The sequence below is a fragment of the Vespa velutina genome, chromosome 10 (genome assembly GCF_912470025.1).
Source record: "Vespa velutina chromosome 10, iVesVel2.1, whole genome shotgun sequence".
Taxonomy (NCBI): Eukaryota; Metazoa; Arthropoda; class Insecta; order Hymenoptera; family Vespidae; genus Vespa; species Vespa velutina.
In genome coordinates this window covers 7,605,817-7,630,756 of record NC_062197.1, presented here as the reverse complement: position 1 = coordinate 7,630,756, position 24,940 = coordinate 7,605,817, and the positions used below count along the sequence as shown (strand labels likewise).

At 34.7% G+C, this 24,940-nt stretch overlaps 6 protein-coding genes and 1 long non-coding RNA gene across 8 annotated transcripts; 3 read left to right on the top strand and 4 right to left on the bottom strand.

Annotated features, from left to right (window-relative positions):
• Positions 1-2,983: 2,983 nt before the first annotated feature.
• LOC124952029 lies at positions 2,984-4,045 on the top strand. The gene is made up of 2 exons (XM_047501314.1): positions 2,984-3,127; positions 3,266-4,045. The coding sequence occupies exons 1-2, from the start codon at positions 3,074-3,076 to the stop codon at positions 4,028-4,030; spliced, it is 819 nt and encodes a 272-aa protein (XP_047357270.1). The 5' UTR covers positions 2,984-3,073; the 3' UTR covers positions 4,031-4,045.
• A 736-nt stretch (positions 4,046-4,781) lies between these two features.
• On the bottom strand, positions 4,782-7,203 carry LOC124952028. Its single transcript, XM_047501313.1, has 4 exons — positions 7,116-7,203; positions 5,765-5,939; positions 5,307-5,693; positions 4,782-5,235 (listed from the first exon to the last, which is right to left on the bottom strand). The coding sequence occupies exons 1-4, from the start codon at positions 7,125-7,127 to the stop codon at positions 4,979-4,981; spliced, it is 831 nt and encodes a 276-aa protein (XP_047357269.1). The 5' UTR covers positions 7,128-7,203; the 3' UTR covers positions 4,782-4,978.
• Positions 7,204-7,753: 550 nt separating this feature from the next.
• LOC124952000 lies at positions 7,754-9,006 on the top strand. The gene is made up of 3 exons (XM_047501211.1): positions 7,754-7,845; positions 7,994-8,192; positions 8,603-9,006. Exons 1-3 carry the CDS (start codon positions 7,834-7,836, stop codon positions 8,650-8,652), a joined length of 261 nt encoding a protein of 86 aa, XP_047357167.1. The 5' UTR covers positions 7,754-7,833; the 3' UTR covers positions 8,653-9,006.
• A 1,468-nt stretch (positions 9,007-10,474) lies between these two features.
• LOC124951999 (protein FAM71B-like) lies at positions 10,475-11,519 on the bottom strand. The gene is made up of 3 exons (XM_047501210.1): positions 11,421-11,519; positions 11,034-11,355; positions 10,475-10,931 (listed from the first exon to the last, which is right to left on the bottom strand). Exons 1-3 carry the CDS (start codon positions 11,430-11,432, stop codon positions 10,861-10,863), a joined length of 405 nt encoding a protein of 134 aa, XP_047357166.1. The 5' UTR covers positions 11,433-11,519; the 3' UTR covers positions 10,475-10,860.
• A 2,917-nt stretch (positions 11,520-14,436) lies between these two features.
• Positions 14,437-15,304, bottom strand: LOC124952162 (mucin-19-like). Its single transcript, XM_047501607.1, has 3 exons — positions 15,251-15,304; positions 14,913-15,171; positions 14,437-14,761 (listed from the first exon to the last, which is right to left on the bottom strand). The coding sequence occupies exons 1-3, from the start codon at positions 15,260-15,262 to the stop codon at positions 14,583-14,585; spliced, it is 450 nt and encodes a 149-aa protein (XP_047357563.1). The 5' UTR covers positions 15,263-15,304; the 3' UTR covers positions 14,437-14,582.
• Positions 15,305-15,740: 436 nt separating this feature from the next.
• Positions 15,741-22,958, top strand: LOC124951993. The gene is made up of 4 exons (XR_007101790.1): positions 15,741-15,877; positions 20,564-20,849; positions 21,484-21,755; positions 22,259-22,958. It is a non-coding gene; the product is annotated as an uncharacterized LOC124951993 (long non-coding RNA).
• LOC124951992 (tetra-peptide repeat homeobox protein 1-like) lies at positions 16,192-24,046 on the bottom strand. 2 transcript variants are annotated; one of them, XM_047501199.1, is made up of 4 exons: positions 24,022-24,046; positions 23,333-23,690; positions 16,852-17,169; positions 16,192-16,533 (listed from the first exon to the last, which is right to left on the bottom strand). In XM_047501199.1, the coding sequence occupies exons 1-4, from the start codon at positions 24,034-24,036 to the stop codon at positions 16,391-16,393; spliced, it is 834 nt and encodes a 277-aa protein (XP_047357155.1). In that variant the 5' UTR covers positions 24,037-24,046; the 3' UTR covers positions 16,192-16,390. The 2 variants fall into 2 exon arrangements, with proteins under 2 accessions (XP_047357155.1, XP_047357154.1); XM_047501198.1 differs by having other exon boundaries at positions 23,333-23,702; positions 24,022-24,041.
• Between the last annotated feature and the right edge of the window lie 894 nt (positions 24,047-24,940).

Genomic DNA, 24,940 nt, shown 5'->3' with positions numbered 1-24,940 from the left:
CTTTTAACAAATTAATCCCTAAATAAATACCTATTCGTTATTTCTAATTATAGAACATTTATGATTTGAAACGAAAGATGCGATCATTGTACACACCGATAAATAGATATATTCTCGTTAAATTAATTAATTGATTGTTGTCATTGAAAAAAAGAATTCAAATCGATAATTAGTGCACGAGATGAGATCGATTTCAGGACATTTTATCGTTTATGCAAAATATTGGATTATTCGTTAAACTCAGCCGTACAGATAGCCGAAATGACATTTTCAAAAGAGGGTCAAGCAATTTTACGATTCGTTTCACGTATTCAGTGTCTGTCGATAATGAATGTATATAATGGAGTTATCGCTTATTCATGTCATAACGTCATTAATTCGTTCACTTAGTATCATCTCTTTTACAGAAGGAAAAAGTGGGGAAATATTGAATACTCTCGTTTTTATTGATTATTAAGTAAATGATTATAATGCCACATTCCCAAGAAGCGTGTCTCAAAAACATGAATCATACTGTCGTGCTCACTTCAATTTTTTTTTCACGTTTATCTTTAGAGGAATGTTTTATCTTTTCACCACACGAGAGAAAGAAAATAATTTAAAAGTATAATAATCTGCGTAAACATTTTGTTTCACGTTTGCTATTGTTACGACTAAAAATCAAATCTTTGATTCTGATACAATTGAATTATTGAAATGATGACATCACAGGCAAATTTTTATGATAACACGTCCATAGGAGCCGTAGTTTATGAAATCATAATTCACCTTCGTGACTTATATTTCGAGAGAATGAAGCATAACGCTTCTATTATGTCCATCATATTACGAAGCAATAGTATTAAAAGCTAATCAAGAATCCCCAAAATAATCGATAATTCTCTATTTAATATTAAATTACAATTGTAAATTATAAATAATAGTCGAAAGTGTAACGTCTCTTGTATCGTGTAAAATGATACATATTCAATTTGAAATATTTAATTTGTTCGAACATTTATTCTCACGCTTAAACAATTATTAATACGAAGAGCCTTAAATTTCTGTATTTGTAATTACTCTGAAACTGTTACTCTTTTTATCCAATTCAGATAAAATTTTGCATAATTAGACTTTATGATCCAACGATTAATTTACTTAATTTGTGTAAATATTTGTTATAAAACATATTACAAAGCTTTAAACGAGTGATAGAGGGAAAGAGGGAGGGAGAGAGAGAAAGAGAGAAAGAGAGAGAGAGAGAGAGGGAGAGAGAGAGAGAAAGAGAGAGAGAGAAATCGATGTACGACCGACATCAAGTGCAAAGCGAGAGAGAGAAAGAGACAGAAGGGAATTGTGAAGTTGGTTACAATAGGAATGCATTGATTGAGTGATTTGTGATTTGTTATTTGATTTGTAATCTGTGTTTTGTGTTCTCTATATACGAATGGCGTGTTGGTAACGTGTTTTCTATGGATTCGGTGGTTCGGGTCCAAAATCAATCGCGCAAAATAATTTTATTTCGTAAATTTCAGCGACTCTCAATCTTTCAATAAAAGAATCGTATCCTTCAATTAAGCACATTTTTGCACTTAATAATTAATGATAAAATCCAACTAGCAGGAAAAATTGTTATTTTATATTTCGAATCATAGAATGTCATATATGATTTGATATAATACGAATGCTTGACATTGTATATATTAAAAAAAAAAAAAAAAAATATAAATATGTTTCTTTTTTTCTTGAACTTTAACTGTTTGCCTAACAAGGCTTGATAATGTACTAGTTTAATTTATAAAACAATATTTTTTATTATATATTATATCCCACAGTGAACTCTAAAGATCGTCTTTTGTTCGTTCGCGATTATCGAATCTAAAATCAAAATTTAAATTATAGTACAATTTGGAACAAAGTACAATTTGGAAATTGAGTGCATGAATTAATCTGTTTATGAAGGAGAGAAAGGTTTTCATTTAAAATTTTACAAATATTCAGATACATACATCATAACGAAAATTCGTTGTACAAACGAAACAGTATAAAAATAATTTTTCAAACGAACGAAAGACCATTAATCGTTTTCCAAATGGAACAAGTGTAGATGCCTTATAAGCAGTTGTTCAAAAAATTTCATCTACACGCTTTGAAATCTCTGGTTATCCCTTTATTGAACATATGGCAACCATTGTAATTGCTTTGACATCTTTTTCAGTTTAAGCATCTCTCTCTCTCTCTCTCTCTCTCTCTCTCTCTCTCTCTTTTTCTCTTTCGCATAAACTGCTATAACTGTACAATACACCTATTTGGAATGAATAATTTATGTGCTCCATGTTGAAACATCAACGTTGTAGGATAGGTAAAAAAATGTGAAAAAAAAGTGAAAAAAAATGTGAATAACATATGAATCATATCACACAATAGAAAATTTGTAGTCTAGATAATTAATATAGATAATTCTTATTATACCATAATCCGTAATATTTGACAATTATCAAAAATTTTAAGAAAAAATTTTTAGACCATATCTTAAAACGTTTGTTCCAATAGAGTAGAAAAAATATTCGCCGAAATCGTAGAAACTTCAACTTCGAGTTAATTAAATTTCGTTAGACAAAGAAAAACATTCTTATACGTTTTCACTACAATTACATATTAATTTGAAATGCGTGCGAACGCATTTATGGATAACAAACGACATTAAATTTTTTTTCTATATCGTATAATCTCAGTATTATCGTTATAACATAGATTTTAATTAAAATATTACTTAACATTAAACAATTTAAAAAATTTTAAGCATTTTTCGATTGAGAGTACGAAAGGTTTTCACTTACGTAAATGAAGAATAAAAAGTATATCACCGACGTTCCTAAATCTTATCGGGCGAAGCTGACGGATGAAACGTGTGGAAGACAATAAATGACTTTTCGTTTCAACGATATATTGCACCTCTGGAGATAATGGTAAATATTTCTTTAATGACTTCCATCGTCACAATCTTTTGGAAAATGTATAAAAGCGGTTCGCTGATTGAAATTTAGTCAGAGCACGAAATTAAATTTATAAGTTATATACGAGATACCCCAGGATGAACGCTAAGCAAACCTTTTTTACAATAGTTTTTTTCCTCGCTTCAATGCATGTAAGTATTACATTAATATAATAAAATTACGTTATTACAATAAAATTGAAAATAAAAGTAAATGTAATTAATTAATTAACTTGAAGATTCTTTAGAAGATTTCGAAATGATTTGAAAAGCAATTTTTTGTGATCGCAGGTAACCAAATGTCATTTAGTGAGAAAACTATTGGAGAGGATAGATCTTCCGCAGCTAGGTCATCACATGAATAATAACATGTTCATCACATCGAAAGTACTTAAACCAATTTACGACAGGTTTAAAACTTACTTTATAAATATTCACCCACGTCTGGCTAATCGATCGAATCTTATAAATCGCATTAACAGTAAATGCATAAAAATCAATCCTCATGAAATAATCGAACCAATCGCCGTTATCAATCCAACGGAAATGATTCCAATTGAAGATATTGGACAAATTAACACTGCTTCAATTAAACACGGTGATGTTGTTCCGATTGAGCTGGTTAATGCTGTTCCAATTGAGCCGGTTGATGCTGTTCCAATTGAGCCGGTTGATGCTGTTCCAATTGAGCCGGTTGATGCTGTTCCAATTGAGCCGGTTGATGCTGTTCCAATTGAGCCGGTTGATGCTGTTCCAATTGAGCCGGTTGATGCTGTTCCAATTGAGCCGGTTGATGCTGTTCCAATTGAGCCAGTTGATGCTGTTCCAATTGAACCGGTTGATGCTCTTCTAATTGAGCCAGTTGATATTGCTCCAATTAAGCAGGTTGATTGTATGCCAATTAAGCAGACAGATGTTACGTCAATTAAGCAAGTTGATGCTGTTTCAATTAAGCAGGTTGATGCTGTTTCAATTAAGCAAGTTGATGTTGATCCAAATAAGCAGATTGCTACTGATCCAATTAAGCAGGTTGATACGGATTCAGTTACAGCTTAAAAATTGTTTTGTATATTTTCTTTTTATATATTGTTAATGATTACTAACTTGTAATTTATTTACAGTTTAATTATTCGTATTGTAATTTCTCGATGAATAAACAATTTTGGTATGTATATTATGATATTAAATTAATTTTATTACCACCTTCTATATAAACTCATCGACACTCTTCTTGGTTCTACGTCGCTTTGAAACAAAGTTTAAAAGTGTTTTGGCTCGGTGGTAGACCACGCTTAAAATCGTTGGAAGAAGCTCAACCATGAAACGAATAAATATTCGTGAAACTGCGCGGCAAATACGACTCCTAAGAGTGAGCCAACTCGATACAGTCCGTTTACTTCGAAGGAGAAAGGGAGGGAGAAAGAGAAAGAGAGAGAGAGAAAAAGAGAGAGAGAGAGAGAGAGAGAGAGAGAGAAAGAAAGAGACACTGATAATTAAGTTCCAAGCTTAATTGTCAAGCCTTGTTTCTGCTGCTTTTAACCTGATTCAAGTTGTAGAGTTAAAAAGAAAAGAAAAACTACATCGATAAACTAAATGAAATACGATCGAAGATTTTGATCCTTAACGAAACTATACGATCACTAAATGTAGTAGCCAACAATACTCTCGATAATAATTACTGCTGGGTATCAATACGGTAACGGTCAACGATGCTAATGAATAGGATTTTAGATCCCGTTGTCCTTGCTTGCTGCTTTTCATTTCTCGTTTGGTATATAGTTTATCCGATGGAACGTCAGTAGTTAGATTTTATTGCTTGATTAACGTTTATGTTCGATCGAATCCCTTATGGAAAGGTCGACGTACAAATTATTAATCAACGATTGATGGAATAACGAGTTCGTTTTATTGCCGTACGATAGCAGACGATAAGGAGACTATTAACGTTCGATAGATTGAATTATTTTTCCTAATAGAAACTTGCAAAACATGTTTGCAAATTTTTTATCTTTTCAAATAGGTATACGGTGGTACTAGATAATCTTTTAATACGGTCGTCGAGGATCGTTCGATAGGTGCACGATTTTTAGGTGTTTCGGGAAAAAGAACGGTCGGTGGTAGGGTTGATGATTTCTGATCGAAATCCATTCCGTGCGTTCCTAGTCTTTCTTCCGGATCCAGTGGTGGGCTCAAATTCGTACTTGGCTGACAGACGATCACAGAATTTTGAGCATCATCGATTATGGCAACTCTCGAAGCACCTGAAATAGAATTTCAAGCTAGAAACTAACTAGAATTTCATTGCGTATACGTAATAACTTGGCAAGTTCACCTTTGATAAACACCGAGCCACTTCCAGGTCTGCTCACGATCAACTCGTTGCGGAGAGATCCGCATAGGAATAGTTTCTTCGATGTATCGTCTGATGCAATTTCATCGTTGCTTTCGATCGCAACGATATTTGCATTTCCATCGGTAGCTCCCGTTATCGTTACTGGACTGATTAGTGATTCGAACTCGGTTGTCCTTGTCTCTAGAGAAACTATCCCAGAAGGTGAAGCAAAAGTTGTCGTGACTGGAGGAATCGTATTTAGAACGATCGGCTCGATCATGTCGTTTTGATTAGAAAGAGTTGCTTCTGTAGGATAAATTACGATCGATGAAGATTTTTTCGAAGGTCCATCATTACTCATTAAAAAGTCTGTCCAGGGAATAGGATCTATAAAATAATGAGAAAGAATTTTTTCAATTTTATATCTAATTGTTTTATATAATATTTTGATACAATACCTTTTCTTAAAGGTGGAAGTATCGACGTTGACAAAATCGGAGAATTCGATCGAAACGATGAATTTTCCACTATATGCTCGTCTAAAATATTTCGTGCATTTTGATTAACATTTTTTATTTCTTGATGTGGCCAAATATCCCCACGAGTGAGAGAGAATAGCGTTATTGTCAAAAGCTTAAAAAAAAAAGAAAACAATATTAAATCATTGTTAATTATCTTGAAAAATTCGTAATATTAAAAATGAAATATTTATTTCAATATTAATTCCACGAATTATTAAAACGAACGATTTAATGCAGTTTGTAGAAACGCATAGCTATGCATTGGTATATTGTAGTGTAGATAATCTAATGGATCATCTTACGTCGTTTCCACTATGAGTTTATCATCTTGTCTCGCGTCAGCACGTTGTATGATTTGAGAACAATATCCGACCTTCGGATATCGTTGCATCAGATCAGAATGAATATAGGAATATGCAAATGCAAACGTAGAGATTAGTGATATCTACTTTTGCAACTTACATATTTCTGTTGATGAAAAAAAGAAAAAATAAATAAATAAATAAATAAATAAATAAATAAAATCGAGATATCCTTCAACAGGAGTGAACGTATGAATTCTACAAATAATACACTAATTAATTTTCTTACGACGAAGAAATAATTTTCACGGAGAAACGTTCGACGATATTACGCAATTTCTGTTCTGCAATTTTCAATGTAACATTCTTATATAATGAGAATATAACTCGTAACGCATAACGTTTTTTAAAATTATATAATTTTTCGATAATTAATAATAAATTATGAACTGCAATATGTTAAAGGAGATAAAACTAATATATAAATTCAATATCTTTGAGTTTTTAATACCTTAGTAATCGATAATTTATTTCTTCGAAAAATTGATATCGTTAGAAGTAGGAACTAGAGAGCGAATGTTCGAAGCAAGGAAGAACATAAATTTTCTCTGTTAACTATCAAGAAAGGATGTTCGATAAAGAACCGTCAGTGGACTACGAAGCAAGTATGTATCCGCAAAGGTACTATAGTACTAGACACTTGAGAAAGATACTCTCCTAACGGACGGAACGAGGAAATAAGTAATTCTAGTTTCAACGTACACGAAGACGAGTACGATACTTTGTCGGTCGTATTTCATCGATGACACGGCCATTGCGTTACGAACAAACGAATTAAACTTTTCTCATCTGGCAACGTTCAAACGTTACGCCAACGCGAATTCCCTTTTCATAACGATTCCCCTTTCCTCGTCTATCTTTTTAATCTTTTTCTTTTAGTTCGGTCAGTTTGGTTGACGAAGTACGATAAAGTTTCCTTCTCTTACCGATAACTTCATTCTCTTTCCTTTTTCGTGACTTTTTCGAAATCTTCTTCGAAGTATCTTTTGTAGGGATACCTCTACGCCCGTTGGATTCTACTTTGTTACTGATATTACTCGTGAGAAATTCCAACCATTATATACTCGAAGAGAAACGAAAAATAAATCTTTGATCATCACCTTGATCATCCTCTCAATGATTCCTTTGGAAAGGAAGGACAACGTAAAATAGAAGACGTTCACGTGCGATTGAAGCGTCGTGATCGATAACATTCCTTCTCAGTCTTCGGTCCCTCCATTGTTACCACAGCATTATCTAAATCCATTTCGAGTATGGATTTATCCTGACTAAGCCGAATAGTCTATGGAATTAACCGCATTATGGATAACCGAATGAGGACTAAGAAGGATTTTCGAATGAATTTTCCGTGATCGAAAGAGTTTCGATATCAATGTTAGAGATATCAATTTTAGATTCAAAACATTTGTTTCATGAACAACGGGTTTTGTGATTTATCATTGGAAGCTGTGCCACACCCTTACGTTAACGACATACCATCTGGAAAGTCAATGATATGCATTATTTCGATTTTTATCTCTGATAGTTTATTAAAGAGGTAGGGGAATAGAAGTATAAAAGACAAAGCAGGTCGAATGATGTTCATCGATTGACCGCTTTTCCTTCTGGAGTGTGTTACATTAGCAAAGATAGAACATTAGAATCATGAAATTTTTAGTAAGTATAGACGTCATCTATATCTTTTGTAATTTTTCCATAAAATATATACATAAAGGTTTAAAAATAATCGAAACTTAAAAGAAATAGTAGGAATTATTATTAGAAAAGAGATTAGAAACATATAGAATACTTACGTTTTTTTCAGATCGTTGTTCTCGCTATGTTCGCGATGGTAGCGGCCTATCCGGAAAGAGAACGGCGTAGCGTCTGGGGTTGGCCTGCGGTTGCTCCCGCAGCTGCAGTGATCGGCCCGAAAGCTATTCCGGCTGCCGTGATCGGTCCTAACGCTGGTGCTGCGGTCGTATCTGCAGCTGCACCAGCGGTCATAGCAGCTCATGTTCCTGGTAAGCAGCCAGTATAACGTCGAATACTAATGACGGATTCGTCTTATCTTATTATCATTTATATCACCGTTTTTTACATTTTAATGGGAACATATTTTATGTGTCATCTCGATATGACATTCTAATGGGAACATATCTTGTATGTATCATTATACCTAGCAAGAAATAATTTTAAGGCGAAGTGTTTCACTTACATGAATATACACGAATGTGTTCCTATTGAAATGTTTCGTTTTGTAGGTACTTATATTTGGAAAATGGAGTACGACAAATTGGTAACATTATTGATCCATAAACGAATATCTTTTGTTAAACGAACAGATATATATATATATATATATATATATATATATATATATATTCATTGAATATTCGTAAGATATTGACTTTAACGAAAAGGACATTTATAGCGGCAGCAGTAGTGGCCCCAGGAGCCGTTGTCGCTCCGCACATCTGGTAATCATGGGGGAATACTAACCGCCGTTGGATCTCACTGGAATAATTATACGGACCTTGCGCGTCACGATGTATTCTCTGGAATACGATGTCGTTCGACTTTCTCGATGTTGAACCCTTGTTCATCTTCGTCACTGGACTACCTCACTATACCGATGATTTCCCTCGATAATCTAAGATATCATGTTTTTACGTGATTGTTGCAATTATAAAAAAAATATATGATCTGAAAACAGTACGCTTTATAAAATATCTTTTCTTCGATATTTGAAAAATATTTCATCGCTAATACAGCATGTAACTAAGAGACATTATTAATATATTCTTCAATAAAATAAATACTTTATAAATATCTGTACTTATTTGTTATTTATTCCATCATCTGAAAATAATGTTAACATACTTATTTAATGATAAACAATCTTGATTATATCTTTTTCGACCTATGAATCAATTCTCTATATGATATTAAAATCAATTATTGTTAACATTACTTTCTAGATAAAAAAAAATAACAAAACCAAATAGAAACAAGTATTAGATAGTAACATAAAATCGATAACAAGAGATGGATTGACAAGTGATGGATAGTGTTTATTTATATAAAATTGTTTATAATTTAAATTATTTATAATATAAATTATATATATACAATATGCATTAATTAAATAAATTTAAATATAAAAAATTAGTCGTAACAATTTTTTATAACAAATTGTTTATAACAAATTGTTAAAAATATATAGAATGTTTATATGAGTTATAGAGTCTTAGCTTTAAAAAAGTTTATTATATCAATTATTTATAACAAATTGTTTATAACAAATAATTAAATATATATACGATATATGCATGAATTATATTAGCTTTCAAACAATTAGTCATATCAATTGTTTATAAAAATTATTTATAACAAATTGTTAAATATATTTTTACAATATATGCATAAATTATATATGGCTTCAGCTTTAAAATAATTAGTTATGATAATTATTTATAACAAATTATTTATAACAAATTGTTCCAAATGTATATAATGTTTATATAAATTATATAGACCTAGTTTGGAAAAACATTTTTTATTACGTTAATTATTTATTATTATTAATTATTTATTATAATCTGTAAAACAACTAGTTATATAAGCTTGTAAAATAAAGAAAAATTGTCTCTTTAAAATGGTTTTTGTTACAAGTCTCTACGACTCTCGATTTTGGAGATATTCTAATATTAATGAAAAGTATTTACGCTGATACACTGACCTATATAATTTCAAAAACGGCATTGACACAGTGACCTATATAAATTCCTGGAATTTAATTGTTTCTACTATTTACTATGGCTTGCGTACGCTCATACTCTATGTTACTACAGATAGCACATGTTTATTGAGAGTTATGAATGACAAATTAAAAGGGATATATCTTCGAAACGAAAAGTCACAGAGAGTTGAAAGAAAGATCATTTTAAAGGAGAAAATACTCTCTTTTCATTTATGTATTCAGATATTATCGATATAATAAGATTCATTTTATGATGCAATTTATTGAGTTATCAAACTAATCGATTCATCGAGATAATAAAACATGACAAATTTAATAAATTTAAACGAGTATATTAAAGTATTTTTATGTTTGGATCGATCTGTATGCTTCTTCGTAACAATGAGAAAAGTATTTCTAAGCTCTTTTTCGAAGTTAGCAAAAAACTACGATAACGATAGAGGGTAAGAATTGTTTTAAATAGAAAACTTCAGGAGTTAAGAATTCTCGTTTTCTCTTGGAAGACAAAGGTCAGATATCGAAAAAGAAGAAAGTCGAAGAAAGTATTGTGCGGAGGTTCTTTTATTTCAATAAGAATAGACGCAACGTGGAATAAGAAAAAATAAGAGATGCTCAAAGAGTTGCTAGGAGCATTATTCTTGCGAGTCATTGAGCGAGGTATGATAATAATAGACCTAATAAGCCGTTGAAGGGGATCGTTATAAGTTTCGCTCGAGAGGATAGCGTTTAATTGCTTAAGGTTAAAACTCGTAGTCGTGTTTCCATGATCTCAAGCGCGTCCTTCCGCAAAGACAAAGCCAAGAGTAGAAAGTTCAGGAGAAGTCTCGAGCTGAGACGAATCTTCTTCAAAACTCGTATCAACGTAAGACGAGGCGGAAAATCGTTGAAATCGTAGAAACCAACCGAGAGTAGAATAGAGGCTTTTTCTTTTACCAAATGCCATGAGCTAGTGCACCAGGAGCGACAATTGCTCCAGATGGTCCAGATACAACGGCGGACCCTACAAAATGATCGAACGTTAAATTAATTTAAAAATCATAACAAAATAATATCTATATAAACTTATTTAATTATAAATAAATTAATAATAATTTCGACTTACCATGAGCTGGTCCGACGACAGCAGCGGAGCCTGCGGAGGGTCCAACGACAGCTGCGGAACCAGCAGAAGGTCCCACTACAGCAGCAGAACCCGCCGAAGGTCCAACGACAGCAGCGGATCCAGCTGAAGGACCAACTACGGCTGCAGAACCAGCTGAAGGACCTAGTACTGCTACCGATGGTGCAGCCGGTGCAACAACGGCAGCAGCTGGGGCAAGTGCAACACCATGGCCTAAACCAAGGACTCCTAATCCCCAACCTAAGGACCGACGTTCGCGTTCCGGCGAAGCCGAAGCGATCGCGATTACAGCGGCAATGAGAATCTATCGGAAAAATGAACAAGATCTTTATATTGATCTATCTTTAATCGATTGAGCCAATTACTCACCAAACACTTCATGATTGTTCTTGTCGATGAGTCCTGTTAGGCTTCACTGATGTCCAACCCTTCGATCAGCCGCTCTTATATACTTACTCAACAACACTATCATTCTCGTCAACCTTCAACCCCTCTTAAAAATATCTAATATGGTAAGGTGTGGCTCCTGTTCTAAATGACATTAGAATATAAGATCAAAATTCCAGATCCATCGGCGACCGAGACCTTTATATTTTTTTCAACTTGTTAAGCTGGCATTCCTCTAGTCTAGAATGACCGGTTGTCTATTATTTTTATAGTAATATTCTTATAAGATTACTTTTCCTTCTCGTCTGGATTTTCTCGAATGCGATCTTTTTCTTTTTTTATTTATTTATCCTCTTTCTTTCTAATCGTAGTAGTTTTTTCACGAAAAAACCAAACGTTTCTGCGAGTATTTCTTGTTTTTCGTTAAAATGAAAATTATTATATTATTCTTATTCTCTTTCTCGAAAAGATATAATTGAATATCCGAAAGAGGAAGCTAAATTAAACTCTGAAATTTTCGATACGTTATTGTCGATACGCAAATTTTCTTAGAGAATTTCTATTCTTAGATTCTTCAGTGGATCTTTAGTCTTTCCTGGGAACGAAGAGTCGAAGAAGCTGTGAAAGAGGATTGCCTTAGAAGAAGTTAAAGGAAGAGTGCGGTTAAAGGGTGGTTATTGAAAAATTCATAGATTCGAGCCCCTTTGTGTCGATTTCGAAGCGATGGATTCCTTTTCAAAAAGTATTCCTTTCGAAGGCGAAAGATCTTTCATGTACATACGTATGTACATATATTATACATAGGATATATACATATATATAGTGAGTCATAGAAATATTTATAACTTTTAGATATAATTTTTAAAATTAAACAACTTAATTTAAATTAAAGAAAAAATTCTTAAATTATTATAGTATGTTTATTTTGAATTGTGTTTATTTTTAATTTAAACAAAAATTTGTTCTTTTTTGTTAATAATAAAAAATACAAGGTACATTTTTAAAAAATTCTTTTTACGAATCTTGTTTGTTTTTTTTTTTTTTTTTTTTTTTTTTTTTTTTTTTTTTTTTTTGGTTAAAGCGAGTCCACACATATACGTTTTATTGATTGCATTGAAATATTTTCATCGCTTGCTGTACTACTACATTAATGCTTATGTTACTATACACAGATGGATAGAGTTCCATTTTTTTTCCCTGTCAATCCCTCATCGTAATACATCTCGCCAACAATTATTGCACCATCAAAGGGTCGGGACAACGTCACATTCGTTTTGAAGTATGTACTTTTATTGGCATAGTACAATATCGAATTGTGGAATATATCGGATCGGTCGATGGGGAGCATCGAAGTGCAAACACAACGGTTCTGCGATAGACTGAAAATAATTAGTGCGGTGAAACAATTATCGAGTGGTGCCAGCGGTGAATGGATGCCAGCCACGATATCGGCACGATTCGGAAGCAAACGGTTTTCGGTAAATGCTTCGTTCCCCTATCTGTATTTATATATCTCTCTCTATATATATATGTGTGTGTGTGTGTGTGTGTATGTGTCTTTGTGTATGTATGCTGCGTGTTATAAAGTAACGAGTGGTAACGCGAAAACGGAGAATTAAATAGAAGGATCCGTTTACGTTACTGGATCGATGAGACGAAACGAGACAATAAATTTTTCGTTAACTTGAATTCTTATCAATTTTAATTATGTCCATCCTCTAATTAGCAAAAATTCTTTCATTAAAGAATCTGTTGTACTTTAGGATATTTGCTCGTTAAAATGTTAGACGCGTCGAGTCATTACGTACGCCAGCTTCGTTTATCTTCAACGGAAGTGAGTCAACTCGTTGCGGAGAACCAAGTTCCGTCGTGGATATTAACGAGTCGAGATAGCGAAGAATAAACTTTAATGATTCATTATACTTACGTTCAACTAATTTCAAAGACGCCGATCGACGAAGAAATTACATGTTTTCGATCGAACGCCTTAATAAATGTGCCATTGTTATCGAATCAATGTTTCGCAAGGTATCTGTTATTGGTATTATTCATGCATTCTTTGGATAAATGTTAGATCGTTACGTAATTTCTCTGGTCAAATTAACGAATTGCTCATTGAATAATAACGAATTATACAATATAATAATAATAATAATAATAATAATAATAATAATAATAATCGATATATTGATTATTATTTAATATTGTGTCTTTTTCAGAATTACGTATCAAATATTTTTTTTTATTTTTTTTTTTGTTTTCTTTTAATTATAATTCGATCATTACGAAAAAGAAGAAAATAAAAGAAGAAAATCTACCGTATAATATCAATGCTTTCCGTTAAGTCATTAAGTAAGAAGAAAACGGCTACGATTTCTACCGTTATACGTCCTTGAAGGAAGAGTAAGTAGGTACGAGAAAAGGACTCGATGGAGCGCGAAAAGGAACGCGCTCGGGCGTAGTTGCGATGGCCGTACTTGGCAATGAAACGATTACAGCTCCGTTACACCATTAGATTCGTCGTATAACGAGGCGAAACGACTACGACGGCTATAAGGTCGTGTGTCGTGTGCCGCGTGCCGGCACGAGTCATGAGCATCGTTAGTTGCCTTTACACGTTGGAATATATTTCTTCTTTCTATGTAGATATGTATACGGATACTTGTATTTCCATACATACTCGTTTCCACAGCGTAGGCGTTTAAAATCACGATGCAAGTGCACCTTCGAATCTCGTAACTTTTACTTCTTTTGTTCTCTTTTTTATCTTTTTTTTTTTTTTTTTTTTCTTTTTTTCCATACAAATCTACAATATCTTATCCTGAGAATTCTTCTTTTTTCGACTTTTGAAATATTCATAGCGAAATAAAAAGAGAGATAGAGAGAAAGAGAGAAAGAGAGAGAGAGAGAGAGAGAGAGAAAGAGAAAAAGAGAGAGAGAGAGAGAGAGAGAGAGAGAAAAGAGTACAAGGTAGTTTGAAAAGAAAATCCTTCAAATATATTATTTAAATTATTCTAATCGATTTGTCCACACCTAACTCTTTATCTTCTAAATTACATATTTATTGGTTATTTAATCATTTTAAAAAGATGTACAAAAACGTAGTATAATATTCAATGAGATTTACACTTATAGAATAATTTTCTACCATCCGTGAAGCGTATTGACAGCAGAGATTACAGCACCGTGGGCAACGCCATTCGTAGAAACGATTCCACCATTCGGACCAGCAACTACAGTAGTTCCCGCAGGCGGAACACTGACAAGAGATGCTGTCGCTGCGTGAGGTGCTGCGATCACTGTGCCATGCTCCAATCCATTATCTGAAACAATGTTTCCGAATAGAATAGTTTACAAAATATAAGTGGATTTATAAAAGGATATTTTTTAAAAGTCATCTTCCATATTTCATTCGTTCATTATTTTACATTATACGCTTCTGTCGTTAATCCATTAGATTATAATAATTCTTACCTACGACTAGAGCACTCAAACCTAGAGATGGTTCAGAGACAAGAGTTGGACCAGCGACGGAGCCAATTACCGCAGACGGTCCAGCAACTGATCCAGATATTACAGCAGATCCAGCGACTGCACCACTTACGGCAACGGGTCCACTGACTGAACCAGCGACAGCTACTGATCCTTTATGAGGACCAATCACAGCTGTACTAGGTCCTACGATTCCACTTGGTGCACCAGAGGCTACACCAGCGATAACTATAAGAACGATCTAAAAATGCCGATATTTTTTATTAACTCATAAATATATTTTCGAGTGTAGCGTTAATGAAATGATAATATGCTTCTACCAAAGGTGTCATTTTTCTTCTTCTTCTTCTTCTTCTTCTTCTTCTTCTTCCTTCTCTCTTTCAAAGACTAATAATTGTACGATCGACAATCAAGCTTTTATACCACCTACTGACCCTGAATCACACCCTCAATTATTTTTTTCAACCATTTAAATGTCACTATCGCTTTATAAATAAATCCCATCGGTCGAAGAGCTAACCACTTCACCGGTTGTCCAGCTCGAAGAACAGAACTCGAAAGCGGAAATTAAAAAAAAAATCCGAACTACGAGAAACGTCATTAATGTCGATCCGTTGTCTGCCAGCATGACTCGCGGTATTGCATTTGAACTTTTGTTCGTCTCTATTCTACACGAATGTCCACGCAGAGAATACTCGGCTGATTGCACCGGCACTGAGGCAATTTCCTACGATTACTGGCGGCAGACCATTGGATTGAAGTCAAAGGTGGACACGATCTGCTGTGCCGGAGATAGCATTGGACCTACTGATACAACGACACAATGGACTGCGAAATAGAGCTTAGAGACGGTTGCACATCTCTAAGATATCACTGTTCTGAAAAGGAATTGCTAACTCTCGGACGGATGTTTCACCTTTTAATCGCGATCCCTTGGGTCCAATCACGTATGTATCTCAGATACATTACTATATTATATATTCACGAAGTGAAATTATTTATCTAAGTTAATTACGATCAATTTCGATACAAGATTTTCTCACAAATCTGGCATCATAGCGTACAATTTTTCCTTTTCTCATTTGCTCCATCATTCATTTAACTGCCTAAATGTTTTCTCATTCTATTCAATGTGATGGTGCATAGATTTTATAATTCAATATTTTTTCTCTTAAAGTTTTAAACTGATAGGACAGATAAGATACTCTGTGTCAATATAATTACAAATAATTAGAAGTTCATTTAAAATTATTCTCTACTATTATATTTGCATTTATTTTTATTATATATGCATTATATATGAACGTTTGTTATGTACATAAAACATATAAGAGGTTCGAACGATAGGGAGGTATTTGCGGTATAATGGCGGAGATCACTGTGTGTTCGGTTTCAAAATGGCATGGGTCGTAGGAGATCAGTCAATAGTCGTTGGATATTCTTGAATAACCGGGTTGAAACTAGTAATGGCCAGCACGTATTATTCCACCGAGACCAGCGGATCCGGCTGCGATGCTACCAGAAGGTCCAGCGATGAGGGCTGGTGCAGCAATGGGCCCGGAAAGGGCAGCGGGTCCGGCCGCTGGGCCAGCAAGAACCGCACCTGGAATAAACATCGTGACATTTTAACGCATGTCCGCCTAGATGTCACACGGAAAGAATTATTGAACGCGGAAGAATGGATGCTAAAGTGTCATGCTGATCTATCGTCGCTAACAAGATCTGACAAGATCGGTATTCGTTAAGTCACACCTTTCGAAGAAACTGTTTTCAAACTGAGATGGATTTATGAAGCATTGTTAATTCATTGAGGACAAATGACGAGATAAAAAATAAAATAACTGGCTGACGTCTACAGATATAACTTGTCTATTCCGCAATGTATGGCGTAATAAATGAATTTCAAAATGAAAATACTCACCAGGCCATCCCAAACCAAGAAGCGGAGCATGAGCTGCAGCAGCTGGCCACCCAAGAGCGGGTCCAACGACGGCGGTGCCAGGGGCGATGCTACCAGAAACTAGAGAGGGTCCAGCGATGGAACCAGTGACTACGGCACCTCCATCGACTGCTCCGGATACTCGAGCGGGTCCAACGACTGGTCCCGAAAGGGCGGCTGGGCCGAGAGCCGGACCGGCTAGAGCTGCGGCACCAAGAATTGGCCCTGCAAGGGCTGCACCGGGTGCCCAGCCCGAAGGTGCAGCTGCTACAGCCGAAAGGATGGCCATCAAGATGCTTGCTAGTAGAGTACACATCGTGCTGATTGAATTCGGTGGGTTATCGAAAGGGTTGATAGAATCGATCGGAAACTCCTTGCTTGCTTTTGCTTGCTCTGACCGATCTGCTCTATCTAAACGTCGTCGTCGACGAGCTTTTATACGAGATCGAGTATTGTCTCCGGTCTCGTTCGACGATCCATACTCCCTCTTATTCTTTGAAGCCGAAGGCGGGGCATGGGACACGCCAAACATTCTCCGCAGAGCTACCCGTCGCGTGGCCGTTGACACAACGGACCTTATCAACCTCGAACCACCACCCATTGAGTCTCCGTATCGAATGCCTCTGACGCCTCACCTGTATTTTACCTCCTACCCAAGCATGTCACATGTTTTTCTTTTTTCTTTTTTTTTCGACTCTCTATACATTTGCTTCCATTACATTTGCTCCCTTTATCTTACAACGAAACGATAACCATCCATATCCGGCTTCTGTTCGCTTGTACTTCTTGCGAAATAATACTTAGTTATTTAATACTCACACGATCGATTTTCAATATTAGGCAGGTACGCGAATCGTTTCATTCTACAGGAAGTAAAAAGAATGGCAATTACTATTGTTTTGATGTTTCGATTAGCATACAAGAATGAAACGGCGACCGATAACGCATTATTACATGTAAATCGCATGTAATAATTTGCCCTACGAGCATCGAAATTTCTCTTGGTGATTTATTTGCATGTCTGACGTTCCTTTCTTTCTCACCTATCTGATAAATATCGAAATGTTATTTTCGATCTACCAAGCACCGATAAATCTCTAAAGTTTATGATCGTACCCTTAGAACTTTTATCACTACTTTAAGATCTATGGGAGCTTTAAAACGTAGCAACGAATAATTATGAGTATACTCCTATGATATTGCGATGGTTCCGCGATCGTTTTATCCCTAACACTTATCCGTATTTTGACATTGAATGAGCTTTCCAAGTTACGTCTTTATCATTTATATCTTTATCGTAAACTTTGATCGCAAATCTTGATAAAGAGGATACGATTAAGGATGATCTCTTTGATCTCGAAAATCATTTGTGATTTTTTTTCTTTTGTTTTTATTAAAGATAGAAAAAATCTCTATCTTTATAATAGAGGATTAGATGCATTATCCATCACGGATCCGTTTAGGCGAGGCACAGTGCCCACTCTCGTCGATAGTGAAAAGAACGGAGATCCATTGTAGTCCGATGCAAGTGGCGCAAGTAGTGGTGGTACGCATTGAACGTCCTGTCGCGGAGCCAAGTTCGTAATGGATCACCGAGTGTGCTCTATGGATCGCGTTCGGAATATCATTACTATACTTCGACTCCCAACAAGGTGATTACGATCAGCAAATTTCTTTCGCACCTTTCCTGTAGTCTTATTCTTGTCATCGCCGTCCTCACCCTCGTCATCGTTCTAACTTCAACGAAAGTTCAATCTCGTGAACCCATTGTTATAGGAATAGATCAGGTGATTACATTTTATTGGCTATCGTTAATAACGAAGCTCCTACGTGGGCGTCCTTGAATGAGAAAAATCTGAATTATGATGAAAATAATATTTAAAATTATAAAAGATAATAGCTAGTAATAATATTAAACTATTTTAAAAATCTATCGTAAAGATAGTTCGTTCATATTTTCAGTAATTCTTCGATATTACGAAATTCGACATTGGAAAAAGAAATATGCACCTCCGACGTGTTATCACTTTTTCGAACTTGATATTGGAATCGAGCGAAGAAAGTTCCTTACGTTCGACGTAAGTAATCGTTTCACGACTGACTTACCGACAAACTTTTCGGATTCTATCCATCCAATTCTTTCCAAAGAAGCAAAAGTTCTATTTTCTTATAACTGGCTGTAAACTGTGGTCAAAGTTTCATTCTCATTGTTCAATTTCAAAATTCGTTTATTTGGCAGATTTGTAAAAATCGCTACCATATCGAGTATGTATAATCTACTATGATCATAAATCTTTTTACTTTTATTCATTTATTTATTTATTTATTTATTTATTTATTTATTTATTTATTTATTTATTTATTTATTTATTTATTTATCTATCTTGTTTTTTAATCTCTTAACTTATTTATTTGCTTTTAAATACAAATTATACTTTGGAAATTTATCGTTGTTGTTGGGAAAGAAATAAAAATAAGAGAAAATCCATGGCCATGTAAAAGTAGATACCGATAAAATTGTTTATGACACAACGAACACATTGTTGAGAAAGATGAAAAGGGAAGAGAATACAAGCGTAGGCAAGATTCTCAGTCGGATCGAGATCTATTCCAATAGAGATCGGTTGGTCCAAAACGGGAACGCACTTGCGTCACGACGAGTTTCTATCCTTCTCGAAGATTTTTCTTTTTCCTTGTTTTTTTTTTTTTTTTTTTTTTTTTTTTATCGTACTTCCCTCCTTTTTTCGCCTTCACGGTCCAAGAGATAGTGACACGAAGTCGAAGCAGGTTGGAGCAGCCCCGCCTTTTCACCCTCCTCTTTCAACAAGTTCACCGACCCACGTGCCTTCGCGAGCCGTCGATCGGTTCGTATAAAAGCTCACTTAACATCAGCTTGCGCGACAATGTCCCGTCGCGATGCTCGATGGAAAGTTGCCGATCGATCGATCAAGAGAGCTAGAGAAATAGAAATAGAGATAGGTAGATAGATAGATAGAGAGAGAGAGAGAGAGAGAGAGAGAGAGAGAGAGAAAGAGAAAGAGAGAAAGAGAAAGAGAGAGAGAGAAAGAGAGAGAGAGAGAGAGAGAGAGAGAGTGATCAGTCGCTCGCACAAATCGAACAAACGGATCCTGACGGGAGGTCAGCAAGATGAAAGCTGGAAAGCCCAGTTGAACGAGCTTTTCCGGACACTCGACGTTCGACCCTCTTTCGAATTCCTCGTTAAGGGGGAAAAAACTCCACTTCTTCCGGTGAGTACAATAGAATATCACCGATACTCGTTTTCTGGTTGCGTTCGAACCAGACTATAACAAGAGGAAGATAAAGAAAAATGTTCTCCTCGTTCTCTTTATTTTTTTCTTCTGACGTCCTGTATCTCGAAACGTGGCCGATGACAACGATGAACTATTTCTCTCCTTCTTTCTCTTTCTGCCTCTCTCTTTCTCTCTCTCTTTCTCCGTCTATCTATCTATCTATTTATTTTTTTCTTTCTCTTTCTCTCTCTCTCTCTCTCTCTCTCTCTCTCTCTCTATAAAACTGAATCATTAGTTCACCATTATAACCTTCCTTACATTGGTAAAATTTAAATCGAATAGTCGAGATCCTCGAAAGTATTGAAATTGTAACAAGAAAAAAGAAAACGTACTATATATTTTTTCTTTTCTTTACGTACTCATTTGAGCGTTTCTTATCGAAGGTTCATCATTAAACCAAGACGATGGTTCGACGAAGATCGAGGAAGAATAGTTGACCGTGGATGACGATAGAAAAGCATCGTTTATCGGCCACGCCTTTTCTTCTACATTTTCACGCTCGACGACAGACAGATGGAAAACAATCGCTAACTTTCTTCGTTTTATGTCTCGAGCTCGAATCGATCCTGAGGAATGTCGTCTCGAATAGAGCACGGGTAACCGACGCGACTCGTTCCTAACTCTGACCTGAACTACGTAACGTGTCGAGTGATTTATCGTGACGCCAAGGTTAATTTTTAACATAACTATCGCTCTATACGGATGTTTAGAAGAAAAAAAAAAAAAGACAAAGAAATAATCTAACTCCGTACATTTATACCACTATCTACCTCATCTTTTTCTCCTTAAGCGAACGACATGCTGTTTCGATCGTATATATGTTAATATTCGATATAGCAATGGATGACATGTATATTATTGTACATTTAAAGATTGATCGAAAAATTATTGAAATAAAGAAAGAATTACAATGAATCAAAGAGGAGAAATATTTTATTTAACATTTATATTGTATTAAATAATTTCGTTCTAACGATCATTGCACGATGACAATGTATCTATCTAGATACTTGGATTACTCTTATAAAATATATCGAAAGTAAGAAAACAAATTATCTTTATTATCATTTGCCTCGAAATAATCGGATATTATATAATTATGCTTTCGCATGAATAATATCGTATTTCTTTATTATAATTATATATAATTATGTATAATCAGCAAGATAAAGTCTTACAGCAAGAGTCGAGTACTTATGTAAAAATCGTTTAGATATCGTTTCTTCTCTTCGTTTTTAATGTAATTATTACCATATTAAAAAAAAATAAGAAGAAATTATTGAAAGTAATTTTCGATCCTCAGTGCTACTTCTTTAGATTTAACCCGCTTCGATGGGTACTCGACCGGCACAAATGGGTGACCTTTTGGAATTCTTGGGGGTGCGGTTCTATTCTCGCAATACGTCAGGAGCAAAGGGAACGACGAAAGGAGAGAAAAGGAGTGGAGAGGAGAGGAAGAGGAAAAGGGATTACGTAGCGGTAGTCTGGTCTCGCGCTAATGCACTGAGATGTATTCGCCTAGATGCATTGGAGACGGCGCTCTTCGAAAGGACTACGATGGGAACGACGTGGCCTGTGAGTATCTTGATAAAATATTTCGAAAATAGAGCTGCACTAAGGAGACGTCTTTAATATGTTTTTTTTTTTATCTTTTACAATAACAAATCGATTCGATTGACAGTTCGATCGATCAATCGATCGTTTTCTCTAATAATATTGATTATTTCTATCAAATATATTTTAATAGGGAAGTATATATAAATAAATTTTATCTTATGATAAATCGATCGATTACAAAGAAAAAGAATTCATCTGATTCTATTCTACATAGATTAACATGTTCATTTTACATGTCAGTCATTTTATTTTCATATAAATTTCTATTAAAAGCTCCTTCTTTGTTGTCAAATTTTTTCCACCAAATTCCTTAGTAAATTTAATTACATTTAATGCATGCGAGTATCGTCCGTTCTGCACAAGTATCTTGCGTGGAAATTATAACAGATTAAAAAGGATGCGCCCCTAAAAAGAATCTCTAATTCCTGGAAATCTCTTAGTTCCTGGAAATGTTTTTACAGAAAGAGAACACATTTATTCTTCTCGTACAAGGGGAAACCATCGTTATAAATACGCATATTCAGCTGAAAGCACCGCGAATGCTCCTAGCGTCGTCGTGAAACCGTGCGAACGATATTTCAAAAGAAAAGATAAAGAGAGATAGTGAAAGAAAAAAAGAAAAAAGAGAGATAAAGAGAAAGGGAAGAGAGATAAGTAATAATATCAAGTTAATGAATGACATTGTTGGTGTTGGAGAAAAGGTTGGAAAGATATCAAAAACAAAAAAAAAAAAAAAAAAAAAAAGAAAAAAGAAAAAGGTTAAAAAAAAAAGTATAAAAGAAGAAGATAGAAGGAACGAACCTATCATCATCATCATATATAGAAAATAATTGGTGAACGAGACATCGAGTATTTTTGGACATTTTTAAATGAGTTTCAAGGGACAATACTCTCGTTACCAATGACCGTGATTATGCAATCCAGCATGAACGCCACCGTATCCGGCACCATGAGCTGTGATTTTTCCCGAGGGACCAGCAATGATCACCGAACCGGCATGAGGACCGGCGACGGCCGAGCCGCCAGAATGAGGTCCTGATACGACGGCACCGTGGGACGCAGGTCCTGCGAGGACAACGCCGTGTCCTGCGTGTCCTGCGTATCCCGCGTTTCCTGCATATCCCGCGTAACCGACGTAGCCAGGAGAACCCGCGTAACCGTAACCTGCATGTGAATTATTAATGCTGCTTAATTACTTTAGAGTTAACACATTTAACGATAGTCACTCAATTCTGTAGAATTTATTTAAAACCCTTTTAAAATTTCTATTATTATATTTCGATAAAATATTCGAATAATAGTAAAGTCTAGTGGAAAAAGTATGATTAAGAATTCTTTTGTATCTATTATTTAAAAAAAAAAAAAAGAAGAAAAATTGATAGAAGATAATAGATGAATATGTTGAATTATGTAAGATTCTTTCAATACTCAACATATTAATTATTTAATATATTATATAAATCATATGTAATGAAGAAAATAGATAAAATGTCAATTTTAAAGTGAATATTAAAAAAAGATAAATAATTAGTTACCGGCGAGAGAAGGAGAATTATAGTATCCACCATCGTATGGTCCATTGTAACCTTCGACATATGCAGGTCCAGCAACGGAAGCAGTAACAACGGCTGGACCAGCGACAGCACCAGATACGTGAACCGGTCCAGAAGCTGAGCCTGATAATTTGGCTGGTCCAATCGAAGGTCCGGAAAGAACGGATGCTCCAACGCGAGGCCCAGCCACACTTGTATGACCTAGTAATGGTCCTGCCAAGGCAACACCGTGTCCAGAGTATCCAGCATGATAACCATGTCCATAACCACCGTAGATTTCTCGACGTTGTCGCGAGGATGGTGATCCAGCTGCGTATGTGCACAGCACAAGGATGCTCGCCTGAGATATGAACTTTTATTCGGTGAGTTTGAGCTTTATCATTTCCAAAATTTTCATAATGTTTAATTTTCTATAACCTAAACCTAAAAAAATTATATTATATAAAACTCTAATAACTTATACTTAGCAAACATGACTAGTCGAATATGAATCAATAATTGATATTGTGGCAAAAAAGTAATACTTAAAAGATACAAATTTAAGACTGTCTTCGATCGAATAAAACGATTGACAAAGTTTTGAAACATTGTAAATATTGAGAGATCATCGAAAGTTAAAAAAAAATTAATGGAGTTTGGAAAGTGGAATAGAAGACGAAATGTATACTTACTAGGAGGGCTTTCATCTTGCCGAGCTCTGATCGTTGAATGTATCGACGGTTTTCTTCGACGGAGTTTATATACCTACTGCTGTAGAATCTCGACCGCGCCCCCGTTGATCCCTTCAAATCATATTCGTCGTGGTGACTCGAGCATTGTGTAAGAAGCTCGTCATCCGGCACACCTACCCTCAGGATATGGTCCTTTTATGTATGACCTTCGAGTCGTCCAAGTATAGTAAATCCCGTGAAAATTATGTTAAATGTTTCCTTCGTATATCTATATTTATCTACCTACTATTTTCTTCGAATTTAACTATTAATGACTTTGTGCTTTAATTAACTAATAATCAGTTTATTATTTACGAAATATTCAACCGTTAGTTAGTCTATTAATTAGTTATTTTATTGATGAAGTTTAATATATTACATAAGTTTATTTGTCAATACAATAATAACTCCAAGCGAATAATTATTAGTTTTCAGTATAATCGATATCATATCATATTCCCTTGTTATTCAATTCTCTCATAATTATATTTCATGATTAATAGACTATTAACTATTATTAACTTATATACATTGCAGAAAAGGACCGAACGTGTTCTTTTCATATAAATTATTAACGACTGATAAATATCTTGGTAAAATAATAAATTTGGTAAGTTTGAATATGATAAAATCAATCTCGTTTCGTAAAATAACTCTTAAATTTTCTGATACTTTTTGATAGGATGAGATTAAAGCAACCGCAAAATCAAAGTGCCGCGAGGAGTCTTTAAACGTTACTTTCAAAGGTAGCACAAGTTTCCATCAAGACGTTTCAATGAAATATCAGAGTCGTGGATCTTCTCAACGCTTCAACAGACGGAACGATTGGAACTTTTCTCTTTCGATAAAAAAAATTTCTAAATGACTGCACCATATAATA

What these genes read in the sequence shown, in the direction of transcription:
- LOC124951992 (XM_047501198.1), bottom strand. An exon ending in TAATTCTCCTTCTCTCGCCG is followed by an intron (nt 17,170 to 23,332) that starts GTAACTAATTAT and finishes GTACTCTACTAG; the next exon opens with CAAGCATCTTGATGGCCATC. An exon ending in TCTTGGTTTGGGATGGCCTG is followed by an intron (nt 16,534 to 16,851) that starts GTGAGTATTTTC and finishes TGTTTATTCCAG; the next exon opens with GTGCGGTTCTTGCTGGCCCA.
- LOC124952000 (XM_047501211.1), top strand. An exon ending in CATAGCAGCTCATGTTCCTG is followed by an intron (nt 8,193 to 8,602) that starts GTAAGCAGCCAG and finishes GGACATTTATAG; the next exon opens with CGGCAGCAGTAGTGGCCCCA.
- LOC124952162 (XM_047501607.1), bottom strand. An exon ending in TTTGAGTGCTCTAGTCGTAG is followed by an intron (nt 14,762 to 14,912) that starts GTAAGAATTATT and finishes ACATTGTTTCAG; the next exon opens with ATAATGGATTGGAGCATGGC.
- LOC124951999 (XM_047501210.1), bottom strand. An exon ending in TGTCGTCGGACCAGCTCATG is followed by an intron (nt 10,932 to 11,033) that starts GTAAGTCGAAAT and finishes ATCATTTTGTAG; the next exon opens with GGTCCGCCGTTGTATCTGGA.
- LOC124952028 (XM_047501313.1), bottom strand. An exon ending in ACTTCCACCTTTAAGAAAAG is followed by an intron (nt 5,694 to 5,764) that starts GTATTGTATCAA and finishes ATTATTTTATAG; the next exon opens with ATCCTATTCCCTGGACAGAC. An exon ending in TGGCTCGGTGTTTATCAAAG is followed by an intron (nt 5,236 to 5,306) that starts GTGAACTTGCCA and finishes ATTCTATTTCAG; the next exon opens with GTGCTTCGAGAGTTGCCATA.
- LOC124952029 (XM_047501314.1), top strand. Translation starts at nt 3,074, where the DNA reads ATGAACGCTAAGCAAACCTTTTTTACAATAGTTTTTTTCCTCGCTTCA. An exon ending in TTTTCCTCGCTTCAATGCAT is followed by an intron (nt 3,128 to 3,265) that starts GTAAGTATTACA and finishes TTGTGATCGCAG; the next exon opens with GTAACCAAATGTCATTTAGT.